We start from the raw sequence: 17,856 nt of genomic DNA, 5'->3' as shown, positions 1-17,856 counted from the left end.
AACCATGAGAGACAGAATGTGGAAAAAAAACAGAAAATCACATTGTTTGATTTTTAAAGAATTTATTTGCAAATCATGGTGGAAAATAAGTATTTGGTCAATAGCAAAAGTTCATCTCAATACTTTGTTATGTACCCTTTGTTGGCAATAACGGAGGCCAAACGTTTTCTGTAACTCTTCACAAGCTTTTCACACACTGTTGCTGGTATTTTGGCCCATTCCTCCATGCAGATCTCCTCTAGAGCAGTGATGTTTTGGGGCTGTCGTTGGGCAACACAGACTTTCAACTTCCTCCACAGATTTTCTATGAGGTTGAGATGTGGAGACTTGCTAGGCCACTCCATTGTTGCCCTGGCTGTGTGTTTGGGATCATTGTCATGCTGAAAGACCCAGCCACGTCTCATCTTCAATGCCCTTGCTGATGGAAGGAGATTTTCACTCAAAATCTCTCCATACATGGCCCCATTCATTCTTTCCTTTACACAGATCAGTCGCCCTGGTCCCTTTGCAGAAAAACAGCCCCAAAGCATAATGTTTCCACCCCCATGCTTCACAGTGGGTATGGTGCAATTCAGTATTCTTTTTCCTCCAAACACAAGAACCTGTGTTTCTACCAGAAATTTCTATTCTGGTTTCATCTGACCATAACACATTCTCCCAGTCCTCTTCTGGCTCATCCAAATGCTCTCTAGCGAACCGCAGATGGGCCTGGACGTGTACGTTCTTCAGCAGTGGGACACGACTGGCAGTGCAGGATTTAAGTCCCTGGCGGCGCATTGTGTTACTGATAGTAGCCTTTGTTACTGTGGTCCCAGCTCTCTGTAGGTCATTCACTGGGTCCCCCCGTGTGGTTCTGGGATTTTTGCTCACCGTTCTTGTTTTGATTTTGACGCCATGGGGTGAGGAGAGAGTTGAAAGTCAGTGTTGCCCAATGACAGCCCCAAAACATCACTGCTCTAGAGGAGATCTGCATGGAGGAATGGGCCAAAATACCAGCAACAGTGTGTGAAAAGCTTGTGAAGAGTTACAGAAAACGTTTGGCCTCCGTTATTGCCAACAAAGGGTACATAACAAAGTATTGAGATGAACTTTTGGTATTGACCAAATACTTATTTTCCACCATGATGTGCAAATAAATTCTTTAAAAATCAAACAATGTGATTTTTCTGGGTTTTTTTTATCCCACATTCTGTCTCTCATGGTTGAGGTTTACCCATGTTGACAATTACAGGCCTCTCTAATATTTTCAAGTGGGAGAACTTGCACAATTAGTGTTTGACTAAATACTTCTTTGCCCCACTGTATGTTAATCTGTGGGGAGGAGGTGCGCGAGGCTGAACAGACTCTGGTCCAGCGGTTTGATTTATCTTGGGTTTACAACCCACTGTTATACTGTTTTGTTGTTTAGCAGGCAGGCATAGCACTCTCAGTTGTATTGTATTGTAGCCTACATGGGACAAAAGATGAAAATAGTTTATAATGTGTCACATCACATTACGGTCTGTAAATTTAACTGTCCATCTCAAATTAAATAATTTGAATATTTACACTGTCATTGCTGTCATTACTGCGTTTGTTGTCGTGACAAGCCAGTGGCAGGGGTGGGGTGGTGTGGGGTTGGGATGGCCCTATAAGGGTTCTTATCCCTGATCCCCTGCAAGTCTGTTGACAGCCCTGTCTACAATAATACAAATTAATGGGTTCTTTCAGTCATTAAGATGTTTAAACCCAAGGTAATGATGTTTTCAAACAGAAGGCGCAAAAGACTGGCCACATAATTCTCCAGTCATGCAAAAGACTGGCCACATAAGTCTCCAGTCATGCAATTTGATTGATGCACATGAAGATGTGTCCTGGGGATATGGCTGATGATTCTCCTTATTGTTGAATTAGAATGACTATTTTTAGCAGTACGTGGGTTACATACACATTTATGTATGAAAACACTTGTGTTTTTGTGTCTGTTATTATTTACATTTTGTCTGTCTCCCCTGCAGGCCTACAGCACTATCCTGGTTGCCGTGGTGATTCTTCTCAACATTGGAGTGGCTATTTTGTTTATTCACTTTTTTATTTAAGAATAATAGCATTGTTTTTGGAATGAGCCTATCATGCTACAACTATAAATATCTATAGTTATTGTGAGAGAGCTGCGGTCTCCTAGAGTTCCTGGAAAATGGACTGCACCCCACTGAAGTGGACATTTTGGTCTAAAAGATTTGAGCTGAAGACGGCCAATTTGTTCACATCTCAGTCCAGCTACCATGAGGGTGAGACAGCTGTCAGAGCCCGATGACGTGGATATAAGATGGGTAGACAAGCCTAAAAAAACGGGGAGCATGATACGGTACGGTAACTGGACTAAAGTGAGCTTCAGTAGTTCACATATTGACTGAGACTGGTCTGATTCCCAGGCCAGGGCATTATAGCAAGTAATGCCTGCTTCCACTGTCTGAAGACAAAATATATACCTTTTACATTTTCAAATCATAGTTTACAACAGATTTATAATATTTATTTGTGAACATTTTCTCTCATGTATAATATGTTGATGGGTACAGTATGTTATTTATTTTGTAAGCCCTTCACTTGACTCAATGAGTTTTTTGGTTCTTCCGCCTGCCCCGGTCTTCTTACTGATGTTGTATTTCTTTAATCTTTGTCAGGGGAGACAAATACAGAGACTGAATCACAGCACCACATAGACACAGTTTTGAGAAGCTCCCTCTCCATGTACCCTGGGCATGCACACACACACACTTGGCTTGTTTTCCATCCCACTTCATCTGCGTGTGAGTAAAGTGCATGACTGTGGTGTGCCCCCACAAAGCCATTGTATGTTTGCATTGAGCCGAGAGAAAACGTCTCATGAGGACATGCTCTGTACTCATTCACATCCAGCCTACCACCATTTTCCGGCGGTGATGCTCTCCCCTTCTTTCCCACCTACTCTTTCCCACCTCCACACATACCAGTCTTTGAGCTGTGCTTCCTCTGAGTTGGTGGTAGTTCAGGACAAACCCTTCTTGGCATAGCCTAAAATCAACAGGTAGATAGATACAACTGCCAGAGGCTTTTAGAGAAAATATTTAAGTGTGTGCACCATTGTATATCTAACAATATAAAATCCATCTCAACCGACTTTTGCAAATGGCAGGGTACAACCAGAACTTGTTACAATGATATACGCTACTCACAGACTGCGATATTTGGGTTTTGAGTAAAATTTCAGAATCATTCTAAAATAAACTGAATTTTGTAGTACTGTTTTTTGGACTATAAGTCGCAGCACCCCAAAAAAATGCGCAATAAAGAAGAAATAAGCAGAAATGTGTCCCAGCACACTACAGGCTGAAGGCTGGGGCGAATGCCCTCTACTGGCTAACTCGTAACATAGGCCTTGACAAGCCTTCATCCTGTAAAAAAGCATATTCGGTATTTTTCGTACTATAAGTCGCACCTGATCATAAGTGGCACCAGCCAAAAAATGCGCAACGAAAAGGCAAAAAAAACCTATATGTCACACCGGAGTATAAGTCACATTTTTGGGGGAAATTCACTGGATAAAATCCAACACATAGAACATATATGTCATCTTGAAAGGCAATTTAAAATAAAAATACAATAGAGAACAATATGCTGAATAAGTGTACAGTATGATAATGTTACATGAAGCATGAACAGCGAAATGCGAACGTGCCCGGTATGTTGACGTAACATAGCTATTAAGAGTTATTCAGATAACTATAGCATAAAGAACATGCTAACAAGTGTCACACATCAGTGTCACTCCAAGACACCAAAATAACATGTGAAATGATATAATAATGTGTTAACAATTTAAGTATAATTCACACCCCAGCCAAACTATGAAAAAAGCTGTGATTTATAGTCCCCCAAAAAATTGGTATACATCGCATTGGTGTATAATAAGCATTTTTTGGGGTAATTTTATTTTGACATAAAACAAGAACAAACTTACATCATAATAATAATGACACAATGTAAAAACAAAAACAAAAAACAGGCTGAATCAGCTTCTCTAAATATATTGCAGTTTTTCTCAATTGCTTTGGTAAGTTTTTCAGATCAGAATCAGAAATTATCAAAACTACTTCTTCAATCCTCACAACATGTCGCAAAAGTAGCAATATAACATGGATTACCTGCAAAAGCCAGTTTTTTTGTGCAAAATACTTAATCCATCGCTCAAAATTAAATTTCTCTGCCAATGAACATGTCAGTGCTGTCATAATTACAACTCCTTGTTTCATTGTGTAGAGACAAGACAGTTGCTTAGTCATGCTCTCAATTGAACAGTTACTCTGGTGATAGGCTCTGATGCTGAAGATGGTGTACGTAAGTTTTGATGAAAATTGCAAGTTGGACCTTTGTGTGAGGGAGATTGATTGGAAGAGACTGGACAAGAATCAGTTTACACTTTTACTGTTTTTACAATTTCTTGACAGACCATGTCACTGCGATACAGAAAGCAAAAGACAGCACTGAGTATCACAAAGAAAAATGCTAGCAAAATTAGAAACGTGAACATGAGACAATCGGCACAACTAAACTTTGAGTGCTACATGTTGGGATTATTTTCCCCATCCTTTCTGCACGTCTTGACATTCCTCCCTGTTGGGCCACAAATTTTCACCTATGTCACGATGGCTGTCCTCTCTTGCTATACAGCGTGGAAAGAATCTTCTTGAATGCCTTATCCAGTCTCTGCAGGCATCTGCTGTGATGACTGCATGCTGCATTCATGGCATCCAGAAGAGTCATCTGAGTGTGGCTGGCGATCATACACTTGCCATCCCCATGTGGAGAAAAATTCTTCAATGGGATTGAGGAACGGGGAGTATGGTGGGAGGAACTCCATTACCTTTCTGTTGTGGGTTGCAAACCATTCCCTGATTATGTTGGAGTGGTGGAAACCCACATTGTCCCAAATTATAACAAATTTTGGCAGTTTAAAATAAATTACGTAAAATAAGTAACGAAGATGCTTAGAAATAAGCACACACATGTTGACATATTCTGGCAACAAGTTCATCTATTTTGCATGTAAAGACTTATGCAATGACGTAATGACTAAATGTTGTGGGTGGTGAGACTATTCAATAGAGACCCATGATCGTCCATTTTGACCATCATGACAGATGCAACTGATAATGTAGGAAACAGCAGAGAATTATACAAAATCATTTGCATTGAGGCACAAAAACATCTGCAACCTGCTTTAAGAAATGAGAAACTGCTTTTTTGATGTGCACTAGTGATACGATGTTGTGATGATTGAACAAGTAGATTTGAGAATTTTGATTCTAATCTGAGAAACGTACCAAAGCAATTGAGAAAAGCTGTAACAGTTATTCAGATAGCCTAAACAACACAACCTAACATAATTACTAACAAATTCCTTTGTCTTATTTTCCTGTCCCCTGGTTCTGTATGTGAAAAAATATATACAGTATAAGTCACACCTGAGTATAGGTCACATGCTCAGCTAAACTTTGAAAAATTGTGATTTATAGTCCAGAAACTACAGTAATTGCTGTTCTCTGACCGAGACATAATCAGGTGTTTGATCCAATTATTGACCAATATATTTCCTTGTTCATTTAGTATTGGTATTTAAAAAGTCCTTTAGAACTTAGATGCTGCCCAGTTTTTGCTTGGTCCAAAATACATGTTATAGCTTTTTAAAGGAGGGAGCCTTTTTAAACCAATGCCTGAGATGCTGTGTTGGGAAATTCCAAAACACCGATGCAGATAATTTTAATAAAAATAGAAAATGATTGCACTTACGGCAAACAAAAGTGGATGAGTTGACAAAAGACGCACATCTTCAGATATTTGCAGGTAGGTACAGAGCAAGGATTGATGGGTGTTAATGACATATTTGAAGAAGAATATAATCTAATAGATTGAATATTTTCCATTCCATTTCCACTGGCTCATTCAGCAAGTGAAACGGGTAAATGAAGTCTGAAAATAATGAAAATAATTCACTTAATAGTGGTAGGGTCAATTCTATCGTTACAACATATGAGAAGACAATCAAAATGACCTATATAACTGAACGCATTATATAATGCAAATAGGGTTGCTTAAAAGTTGGTGGGGACAATTTGAGCATCCTGAAAAGTTGCGAGTGTTTTGTCCCTACCGTCCCTAAGCAAACCTACGCCCTTGTATGTCAGACATACCTTCTCTGATTATCCAAATATTTAATTGAATTCAAAGATCCTGAGTTAAACTACAGTAATTATATAGAATCTAGTGAAGTAAGATGGAATAGCAAGTTTTTGTTGGTTGGTCCCATGTTAACATGAAGACAGTTTTCCCAGGCAGTTTCAGCAATATTCATTTTTAATTTATTCTATTAAAATAAGTTTCCAAATGACTTTAGTTGTAATTACATCACTTTTTTCCTGCCTAGTCAAGCTATGATGTTGACGTAGCAGTTGAGAGAGAAATGAAAGAATACATAATATGTAACATACAGTATCTGCCAAAATAATAGAGTTGGGCTTGGGATAATAGTCAAATCTGTCAGGTGAACATATACTGAATATTTGTTGGTTGTGCTCCGCTTATCAGCTAAAATACCATGGCTGATTTTTTTTGTCTCCCAGCCCAGTACTGGGTGATGGTATAGATTGCAGGCCTGTTTAAATGTTGGAGTGGATATTATCTAGTAGGTTTTACCCTCGTGTGGCACACTTTATGTGTTGATGGAATCTGGGGAACACTTATTAAATCCACATGACTGAAATCCCCTGCTACTACGTGTACTGCCTCTGGATATTTATTGAGTAGTGCGCTAATGGCATTATGTAGTAGGATAATAGGCTGCGTCTAGAGCTATAGACATAAAACTGCTGATCAAAACATGGTGGGAGGGGAAAAGGTTTGGCATTTACTCTTTACAAAATATCTATTAAGGATTCAAAGTCGTTACAGTAGTGGCTATCTACCGACTGGAAGTCACAGAAAGGGCATATATGTGGACATCCTTGGAAATGTATTGGTCAATCAATGAATCTAATGCCTATTGTGAATTTTGTTTAGCTCCTTGTTAGTTGAGAGTACAAAGGAGAGTATGTTGTGGAAAAAAAAAAACATTAAACACTAAGCTGTTGAATTTGTGCATTCAAAGCATGTACAGTGTATCACGAAAGTGAGTACACTCCTCGCATTTCTGCAGATATTTAGTTATATCTTGTCATGGGACAACCCTGACAAAATGACACTTTGACACAATGAAAAGTAGTCTGTGTGCAGCTTATATAATAAAGTTCATTTATTTTCCCCTCAAAATAACTCAAAATATAGCCATTAATATCTATACCCCTGGCAACAAAAGTGAGTACACCCCTTAGTAAATACGTATATCCCTAAATGTCCAAATTGAGTACTGCTTGTCATTTTCCTTCCAAAATGTCATGTGACTCGTTACAGGAGTTCTTTCAGCATTGCTGCAGAGATTGGAAAAAAAAAAAAAGGGGGGGGGGGGGGTCAGCCTATTAGTGCTCAGACCATACGCCGCACTCTACATCAAATTGGTGTGCATGGCTGTCACCCCAGGAGGAAGCCTCTTCTGAAGACGGTACACAAGAAAGCCAGCCCGTCTCATCAGACCATAGGACATAGTTCCAGTAATCCATGTGCTTTGTTGACATATCTTCAGCAAACTGTTTGCGGGCTTTCTTGTGTAACGAGTCACATGACATTTTGGAGGGAAAATGACAAGGAATACTCAATTTGGACATTTAGGGGTGTACGCAGTTCCCATGCGGTGTACTCACTTTTGTTGCCAGGGGTTTAGATACTAATGGCTATATTTTTAGTTATTTTTGGGGGGGAATAAATGAACTCTATTATATGAGCTGCACACAGACTCTTTTCATTGTGTCAAAGTGTCATTTTGTCAGTGTTGTCCCATGAAAAGATATATTTAAATATCTGCAGAAATGTGAGGGGTGTACTCACTTTTGTGATACAATGTATTTTAGAGGTCAAACTAGGTTAACCTGTACAGGAAGAATGCATATTGGTTTCAATGTGAAATTTCAACAGAAAGCACATTATGTATTGCCCACAATTGAACATGAAGACAGCAGTAATTTTGTAATAGTCTATAATATACCAGGAAAATATCTGATAAAATTCATAACAACTTTTTTTTGTTTTGTGATTTTCATAGTAATCACTCAATTGGTCATTAATTAATATATCGATTGTGTACAACCCAATGTTGATGAACAGAACAATTACAATGTAATGGAGTGAATTACTTTTATTGGAGTTACTATTTTATAATGCTGTGGTAAAGCTCAAACACCGACTCTAATACTGCTCTGAGACATTTACACACATCTGTAGTATGGTTGTACAAAGCAATGACCTGGTTCAAAAGTTACGGTTGTTAATGTTGCTCTCTAATCGTAAGATTTGATGACAGACAAAAGTACTTTTGTGTACCCTGTTTAACTGCATTTACCAGCTTTGTCTCTAAAATCCATCTGGCAGATCAGCCATATTTGTTTGCATGTTTGCGTAAAGGTAAGTTCATGGGAGTGTATCAAGTGCGTGCATCCTCCTTTCAAGTGATGGGGTAAGATGTCTGTGCTCCCAGCCACCTCAACTGTTTCAGAGGACAGTGAGATGCTGCTGTTTTTCTGACTGGCAGTATTCTCATCTCAGCTGTTGTCTCATTTCTGTCATTGACCCCTGTCCATCATGTGTTCAAACCAGGAGGCATACAATATTATTTTCTTTCAATTGAGCCCAAGACCGATAATGATTCTGCTGTTTGTCGTCAGCCTGGTGACGATGCACCCTTTACACTGCAGCATGTTACAGCATGCCAAGCTCTCTCTCTAGTTTGAATATTTCTTTCTCCCCATTTTCTTTCTTTCTGGGAATTAATATGTTTTGGTTTTGTTTCTCGTGGAGAAATTAATTAAAGTGTTTAAAATAAAAGGACTACTGGCATTTTTGTTTTACCTTTTACGTGTGTGGGTGTGTGTGCAGCAATCCTATTGGAGGAAGACTGCTACATGCCTGGTTTGGAGGGCGGTCCATGGTTACTATAACAACCGGTCCTAGCAGTTTTTCCCAGGAGGAGATAGGTGTTTATCCCAAGAGCCGTCAGGAAAGAACAGAAAAGCAGTTGATGGGAAAAATATGATTTAATAATCTTATCTGTCAATATTAAATTAGTAAAACAAAGTAGTGTGTTTGATTTCAGCGAGCGAAGTGTATAAGCGAGTGATTATTTCCGCGTGGTCTTCAAGATAAGCATTTGCTGCCATCTAGCGGTCTAAAATACAAATTACAACTTCACGACGAGAAGAGGTGGACAAACATTTGTGTTCAAAGGTCACATGGACATTGATTTTTGTCGAACCAACAGATGGGCCAGGTCATACGTGGGGGGGATCAAATTCTAAAATAAATCTATCTATCTATCTATCTATCTATCTATCTATCTATCTATCTATCTATCTATCTATCTATCTATCTATCTATCTATCTATCTATCTATCTATCTATCTATCTATCTCTCTCTCTCTATCTATCTATCTATCTATCTATCTATCTATCTATCTATCTATCTATCTATCTATCTATCTATCTATCTATCTATCTATCTATCTATCTATCTATCTATCTATCTCTAATCAAAATGGATAGGATGTTTAGCGCAGTCAATGGCATGCAAGGAGTTAAAGACTATGAAACAATCGATTTTAGCGTATTACATTGAGCCATAACCAGCGGGTATTTCTGTCTTTTTTTTCTTTATAATTTAATTAATTACGTTATTATTTACATTGTATTAATTTGTAAGTCATTCAACAATCATTATTAGTTTTTCTCAGTTGCTTTGGTACATTTCTCAAATCAGAATTTTTTTAGTTTAGTTTCAGTTTATGCACACATCATTCAAAGTGTACAATACGTCATATGCTGTACAATTCATATAATTAGATGTGCAAAAAGGACACTCCAAATAAGCTATTTTAAGCTTTTAGTAGGTGGAAGGTTCTCCACAAATATGATATATTGGCCACATATATTTATCCTTATGAATGTGGGCATCACACACACACTGTACAAATATACACACCCATACATACAATTAACTAGAGACAACTTCAATATTCTGGTGACAATGAATTGGATATGAAATACCGTAGTAATGTTATTCAAAGAATCAGCATGTTAAACATACATTGCTAGGAGTTGAGTTTTGAGTTTTTTCTTAAAAATTGAGAAGAAGTGTGACATTTTAAGCATTTCGTTAAGTTCATTCCAAATCTGTGATCCTCTGCCCGGGTAGTATATGTATGTGGAGACTATTTTGAAAATAGCCACCGAGAGACTTAGAAGGCTCAGGCTTTCTTGATTCGTCGAATCACTCCAAATAGACCAAACACAAAGTTTAAAGTGTTTATTCCAAATCAAATTCAAACAATACTACTTGTGGTTTTCTAACTAAAGTCAACAAAACTAAAAAATAAAGTGCGGCAGTGAAACAACAGACAACAGAAAATATGCCTTGAGCCAGCAAACCCCCTCGCTCTGTGTGTTCAACTGCCTTGGGTATCTCTCACAGCCAATTTCAAGTAAGAATAACAGCTGAAAATTTTCAAAGGCTGATCACCTAAAACCATGCCCACACCTACCAATTAGGAACCCAAGTAGACAGTCAAACAAGAAGAAAAGGAACTTAACCAGGCTCATAACCAAAAGAAGTAGTATAACAATCAAAATCAACACAAATAGACACCATGGCTCATACAATCCCTGCCCCTAATTATTGTGTTACCAAAAGTATACCAATAATTACCATTACAGTCATACTCTATTTTAATGACTACAAAAATATACAGCAACATCATCCCACAGTAATATCATTATTACACTGTAATAATAATTGCTTCATAAAACCGCGTGCCTTACCAGTAGATGAGAGAAGTTAGTAAAAGAGAGAAAGATATGTGTAAGACGAAGTTACAAGCACATTGCCTCCCTCCCCCAGGTACTGAGTATTCACATATTCATTGTCCATGTCTTTAATAGTCTGTACAGTGCATAAAGTGCAAGGGGCAATGTTGCAACGAAGACATGGGCTTCGTAAAGTTCTGCCTCTTGCAACAGGCAAACCTTGCTGATAGGTCTGTTCAAATGTCCAAACTTGGTCTTGATCCGCAGCATGCGAACAAGTCCCATGCTGTCTGTGATCATCTCAACGACTTTGCCCATTGGCTAGGAGTTTTGTGGTGCCGAATCATCGACGAGCATCACGATGTCTCCTGAAGAGAAGTTGCATCTGGTTTGAGACCATTTCTGCCGCTCCTGTATGGAGGTAGATTTGTGCCTTTATTATTCAATCAACAACAACAAAAAAAAGTTGCTTCAATCAAAAAAAAAAAGTTGCTTCAATCAAAATATATATTTTCAATCAAAGAAAAAGCCACTTCAATCAAACAAAAAAAAATGTGTTTGAAAGCAAAAATAAATTTGAAACTAAAAAAATGTATTTGAAACCTTTTTCTTTGATTGATTTTTTAATTTTTTAAAAAAAATTTAAGTCAAGTTGTCGTTTTTTTGGATTGAAACAACTTTTTTGATTGAAGTAATGTAGTTTTGTGTTTGGACCACATTTACGGCTAGTACGTTTGTGTCTTTATTATTCAATCAAAAAATAAGTTGTTTCAAACAAAAATATATATATTTTCAAAAGAAATATCACTTCAATCAAAAAATTTTAAAATTCAATCGTAGAAAAAAAGTTTTTGAATGCGAAAAAATATTTGAGAGTCAAAAATTCACATTTGAACACTTAATTTTTCATTGAAACAGTTTTCTTTGACTGAAACAATCCTTTTTGTGTTTGGGCCATATTATGGGTAGGACATTTGTGTCTAAATCATTCAATCCCAATAAAAGTTGCTTCAATCAAAAAACTATTTTTAATCAAAGAAAAAAATCATTTGCAAAAATATGTTTTTTTTAAAAAAATATTTTATTTGAAATATACCGGTATATATATGTTTTTTTACTGATGTGTCACTTTTTTGAGAAGCAAAAGTTTTAAACTCTTTTTTTAAGTGGAAAAAGTTTTGAACACACTTTTTTTTTTTAAGTGGAAAAAGTTTTGAAGGCACTTTTTTTTAATTGAATTATTTTGAGACAGAGATCCAACTTCAACGCTACTTCCGACATGTTTGAGTGACAGGTAACTAAGCCATTGGAACAAGAAAGCCCGCCCGTCTCATCAGGCCATAGGACATGGTTCCAGTAATCCTTGTGCTTTGTTGACATGTCTTCAGCAAATTGTTTGCGGGCTTTCTTGTGTACTGTCTTTAGAAGAGGCTTTCCCCTGGGGTGACAGCCCCAGGGGAAAGTCTCTTCCACATCAATTTTCAAATCATTTTTAATGGTTTACATTTACTTTGCTTAATGCAGTATTTCTCAAACAGTGTGGGGCCCCCCAGGGGAGGCGCAGAGCGATACTTGGGGTGGCGTATGTGACCTTGGGGAACATACTTTTTTGCCATACTAGAATAAAGTGTAATTGCACATCCACTCTGTAGGTGGCAGTGCCACTCTCATTTTCAGCGTGTGCGCAGTATTTTTTAATCAAACATGAGTGCACAGCAAAGAGCACTAAGATATGAAAAGCTAAGACAAGGAAATATTACAAAGCGTATGTAGCATTTAGCGTTTGGCTTTGACTTTTAGTACAGTGGGAGACGAGGAAAGACCAGTCCGTTTACTTTGTCTAAAAATTATTGCAGCGGACAGCAGGAATTATTTTTTTAAGCGAGTGCTAAATATTGCCAAGAATCGTCCCGCTTTCTCAGTGTTACATCAGGAAACCAGGGAGCACTGTCCGCATCATATAAGGTGGCATACCAAGTTGCTCAGTGCAAAATAACTCCACACCATAGCAAAGGAGCTGATACTGCCTGCAGCAAAAATAAAAACTGTCCCTCTGTCCCATGCCACGTCGTTTTTGTTCTATTAATTTTTGTTTTTTCGTTCTAATTGTTTGACATATTGTCCTCATGAGTTAATGTTGCTAATGAATTTGAATTTATTATTATTTACTGATTTTCTTAAAGGTTATTTTTCAGTATCAAACGGTCAAAAATGTATCTTGCGTGTATTTTTACAGAATGGATCTGTTTTTTTGTACTCTTTATTGTAAGTTGATCTATCTTACTTTTTTCATTAATATTGAAAAGAAACCCCGATTTTATGCAGAGTTGTACTTATAAACAAGAGCGTAGGTTTGGTCTCAACATTGGTAGGGACAAGATAAAAGCATAACCTGCATGTGCACTTTGCTGGGGCCGGAAGATTAATAAAACCAAACAGATTGGGAGAACAGCTGTCAGGGCTACATTTCTCACGAATATGAACCTAATTAATTGATAGGCTAAATGATCAAAGCAAAATAAATCTGTACTAACTTCCGTTCAGGTGATGGATGCACTGTTTGATTCATACTTTTGTTTTCAAAAACTACTAAAGAAACATTTTGAAAACAGAATAAATGGATTTTATTACCAAATTGAAATTACAATATTTGAACATAAATTATGTTAACATGCAAAATAAATACAATCTTGCTAATAAGGTCTTTACTATCCAGGATTGCAAAAAAATAAACATTTGTCTTAAGACCACTCAACATTGTCTAAATAAATAAATATAACTGAAAAGAACTCCTTAGTCAGGGTATAACAAAAATAAAGAAAAATGGAGCCTTCTTCCGATAAAACACTACTGTTTTTGTCCACAAATACAGCTAAATACAACAAAAAAATGAAACCTTTTTACCTCATCTATGATTAATATATGATTATCTGAAAAAAAAATGTCTGCATAGGCTGCAAATATATACCTGTATTTTAAAATAAGTAATGTAGAAAATAAATAAATACTTTTTAAATAAATACAACTCATCAGCCAATCAAACGTGGGTTTAAGGGGAAAACAACGGACCGGCACATTTAGCAAGTGAAAAAGGGTAAATTAAGTCTGAACATAATGAAAATAATTCACTTAATAATGGTAGAGTCAATTCTATCCTTACAGTATATGGGAAGACAATCTAAATCATCTATATAACTAAAGTCATTATAAAATGCAAATAAGGTTGCTTAAAAGTTGGTGGGGACAATTATTTATGTTATGTCCCTACCAAGGGCGTAGGTTTGCATAGGGACGGTAGGGACATAACACCACAAACTTTTAAGGATGCTCAATTTGTCCCCACCAACTTTTGAGCAACCTTATTTGCATTATATAATGAGTTCAGTTATATAGGTAATTTAGATTGTCTTCCCATAAGTTGCAAGGATAGAATTGATCCTACATTATGTTCAGACTTACATTTACCCCTTTTCACTTGCTGAAGGTCCATTTTTTCCCCCTTCAAACGCACGTTTGATTGGCTGATGACCAGTGTTGTTAATAACGGCGTTACAATATAACGGCGTTACTAACGGCGTTATTTTTTTCAGTAATGAGTAATCTAATTAATTACTTTTCTCATCTTGGCAACGCCGTTACCGTTACTGAGGCGGGAAAGGCGTGCGTTACTATGCGTTACTAAGTTGGTTGAATAAAAAAAAGTCTGAGAGAAACGGACTCACGGGGACGAGAGCAGAGCAGGAGTGGGGAAGACGCCGTTGCAACCGCGATGCTAGGTGGCTCCAATAATACCTGACTGCAGCCATAGCCGACAAACTACACCCACATGACACGGTAGATATCATATTATAGAACTAGATGCAAATGGCAGACACTGCTGCATTGCCAACATGTTTTAAGGACTACATGCGTTTGTAAACAGCCGCCATCTTAAAGCAGTAAACCTCTCAGGAAGGCCCTGATGTAGAGATCCTTCCTAGCGAACCTAAGTAATTTTTTTTAAATCTAAAATGCTCCTAAATCGGCAAAATCTTAACTTAAATCTATCTTTAAATGATGAAACAATTTTAAAACTTACACATGTTTAAAGTAGACAGAAGGGAACTAATGCAATAACGGGAGAAATTTTAACAACTTTAACGATTGATTCACAACTTTAAATGACTTCCACACATAGCAAAGGTTACTAGCTAGTTATCGCAATACCCTTGTGTCTAGTTAAGTGGAGGGTAAAGAATTGGGCTAGGGCCAATTGTCCCCCAAACCCTTTAAGCTTCACATTGTGTGACCTGTGTTTTTTTTTTTTTTTTTTTTTTGAGGAAAAAAAAAAAAATCACTAGTTACTTTGCCAAGTAACTAATTACTCTTACATTCAGGTAACTGAGTTACTAACGCAATTACTTTTTGGGAGAAGTAATTTGTAACTGTAATTAATTACTTTTTTAAAGTAAAATTAACAACACTGCATGGCACTAAATGCGTTAGTAGACAGCCGCCATCTTAAAGCAGTAGACTTTTTAGGACGGCTCTGTTGTAGAGAACCTTCCTAGCAAACCTAAGTAACTTTTTATCTAAAATACTTCTAAATCGGCAAAATCTTGACTTGAATCTATCTTTAAATGATGAAACAGTTTTAAAACTTTCATATGTCGAAAGTAGAGAGAAGGGAACAAATGCAATAATGGGAGCAATTTTAACAACTTTTAACAGTTGATTCAGGGTAAAGGGTAAATTAGGATAAAGAATTGGGCTCGGGCCAATTGTACCAAAAACCTTCACAAAAACTTCACATAGTGTGGCCAATGTTTTTTTTTTTTTTTTTTTTTTTTTTTGAGGGAAAAAAAAAAAAAAAACTAATTATCACCAATTACTTTGCCAAGTAACTAATTACTCTTACATTCAGGTAATTGAGTTACTAACGCAATTACTTTTTGGGAGAAGTAATTTGTAACTATAATTAATTACTTTTTTCAGTAAGATTAACAACACTGCTGATGACTAGAACCCCCACATTCACATAATCCCGACAGAAATACATGTCGACATGCCACCTCCTCCGCCCCCTGAGAAGAGTAGGGATATTAGAAGGTCTTTTTTCGGCCAGCAGCAGCTACTTTAACTAATTTAAAAAGACGTCAATGTTGTGAAGACATCACTAATTTTGCAGCTGAAAGTCCGACCTGCATCAGAGTTAGCATAACAAAACTGTGCGAACTTGCTAACCTGTAAAACTCGAGTAGAAAGCTGCTTAGAGACGTGTCTTCCTGTACTTTTTCTACTGTTAACGTTAATTCAACTGTGCATTTTGTGCATTTATTGCCTCATTAAAACTGATGTATTTTCTACATCATTAAAAAAATCTATTTTCATTTGCAGCCGATGCACATTTTGTTAACCCCCCCTTCCCAAAACAAAAACACAACCACTGTTAATTTCCTTTGTATGAAGCAAGCATTTTGAAAAATGACTTTCTCCCATGAAAATAATTTTACTGTAACTTTTTTCATTGTACGTAGGAGCCAGCTATTTTTGAGAAATGTACCCAATCTGTTTGGTCGTATTAATGTCCCGTCCCCAGCAAAATATGTACATGCAGGTTATGCTGTTATAGTGTCCCTACCAATGTTGAACCCAAACCTACAACCTTGGTCCCTACTGTCCCTATGCAAACCTACGCCCTTGCTTATAATATTATGAATTTTATATACAAATGATACTACAGTATATTTACAGTGGTGGCAGAGAGTTGGGGGGGGGGGGGCGCGGTACACTTACGTCTTACTAAGGGTTGGGAGGGGGTATAGCGTAACAGAAAATAATTGAGAAGCATTGATTCAATGCCATTGACGGGCATGTTTGTCCATTCTATTGATAGCCCTCGGCTGGGCTCTGCATCTCCACACAGCAAAGACCCAGAGTAATTTATCCAGAAATTGCCGTTTCTAATTACTTAAAGCAGTTGTGTGAAACCACATGAAATAACGTTCTTGCATTAATACAAGGGCGTAAGTTTGCATAGGGACAGTAGGGACATAACACTACCAACTTTTCAGGATGCTCATATTGTCCCCACCAACTTTTAACTTTATTTGAGTTATATAATGATTATAATTGATGATAATTATTAATGATAATAATTTATAATGTCTTCCCATATGTTGTAAGAATAGAATTTCCCCTTCCATTATTAAGTGAATTACTGTATTTTAATTATGTTCAGACTTACATTTACCCCTTTTCAATTGCTGAATGTGCCGGTCCATTTTTTCCCCCTCAAACGCACGTTTGATTGGCTGATGACTAGAACAAACAAGCACTCATACTCACACAACCCCGACAGGAATACATATCAACATGCCACTTCCTCCACCCCTTTCAAAGACGAGGGATATTACAATATTTTTTCGGCCAGCTGCAGCAGCAGCCACTGTAAGTAGACGTCAATATTGTGGAGGTGGGGAACACTCCACTAATTTTGCTACTGAAAGTCCAACCTGCATCACAGTTAGCATAACATTAAACTGTGTGAATTTGCCAACCTGCAAAACTCGAGTAGGAAGCAGATTAGAGATAAGCGTCCTCCTGTAATGTATGTGTTTTCTACCGTTAACGTTAATTCAACTCTGCGTTTATTCATTGATTAATATGTATTTATTTTTTCGCCATCATTTATTGAAAAATAATTTTATTTGCAGCCTATGCAGACATTTCTTAAAAATAATAATAATAATAACACACGCAAAATCACAACCAGTGTAAATTTCCTTGATATGAAGAAGCTGGGATTTCCCCTATGAAAATAAATTTAACTTTTTTCATTTTTACGAAGACAACACATCAGCATATTTCTGAGAAATTAGCCCTGACCCGCGTTCACCCAATCTGTTTGGTGTT

At 37.1% G+C, this 17,856-nt stretch overlaps 1 protein-coding gene across 1 annotated transcript in view; it reads left to right on the top strand.

Annotated features, from left to right (window-relative positions):
* jph3b (junctophilin 3b) overlaps window positions 1–7,243 on the top strand; it is a 117,584-nt gene extending 110,341 nt beyond the window's left edge. Inside the window, exon 6 of the mRNA XM_057836940.1 lies at window positions 1,998–7,243. Coding sequence (XP_057692923.1) covers window positions 1,998–2,078 — 81 coding nt within the window. The 3' untranslated portion in view covers window positions 2,079–7,243. The remainder of the gene's footprint in view (window positions 1–1,997) is intronic.
* Window positions 7,244–17,856: the final 10,613 nt, after the last annotated feature.

This window comes from Corythoichthys intestinalis, chromosome 5 (genome assembly GCF_030265065.1).
Source record: "Corythoichthys intestinalis isolate RoL2023-P3 chromosome 5, ASM3026506v1, whole genome shotgun sequence".
NCBI lineage: Eukaryota > Metazoa > Chordata > Actinopteri > Syngnathiformes > Syngnathidae > Corythoichthys > Corythoichthys intestinalis.
This window is presented reverse-complemented; position numbering and strand designations above follow the sequence as displayed.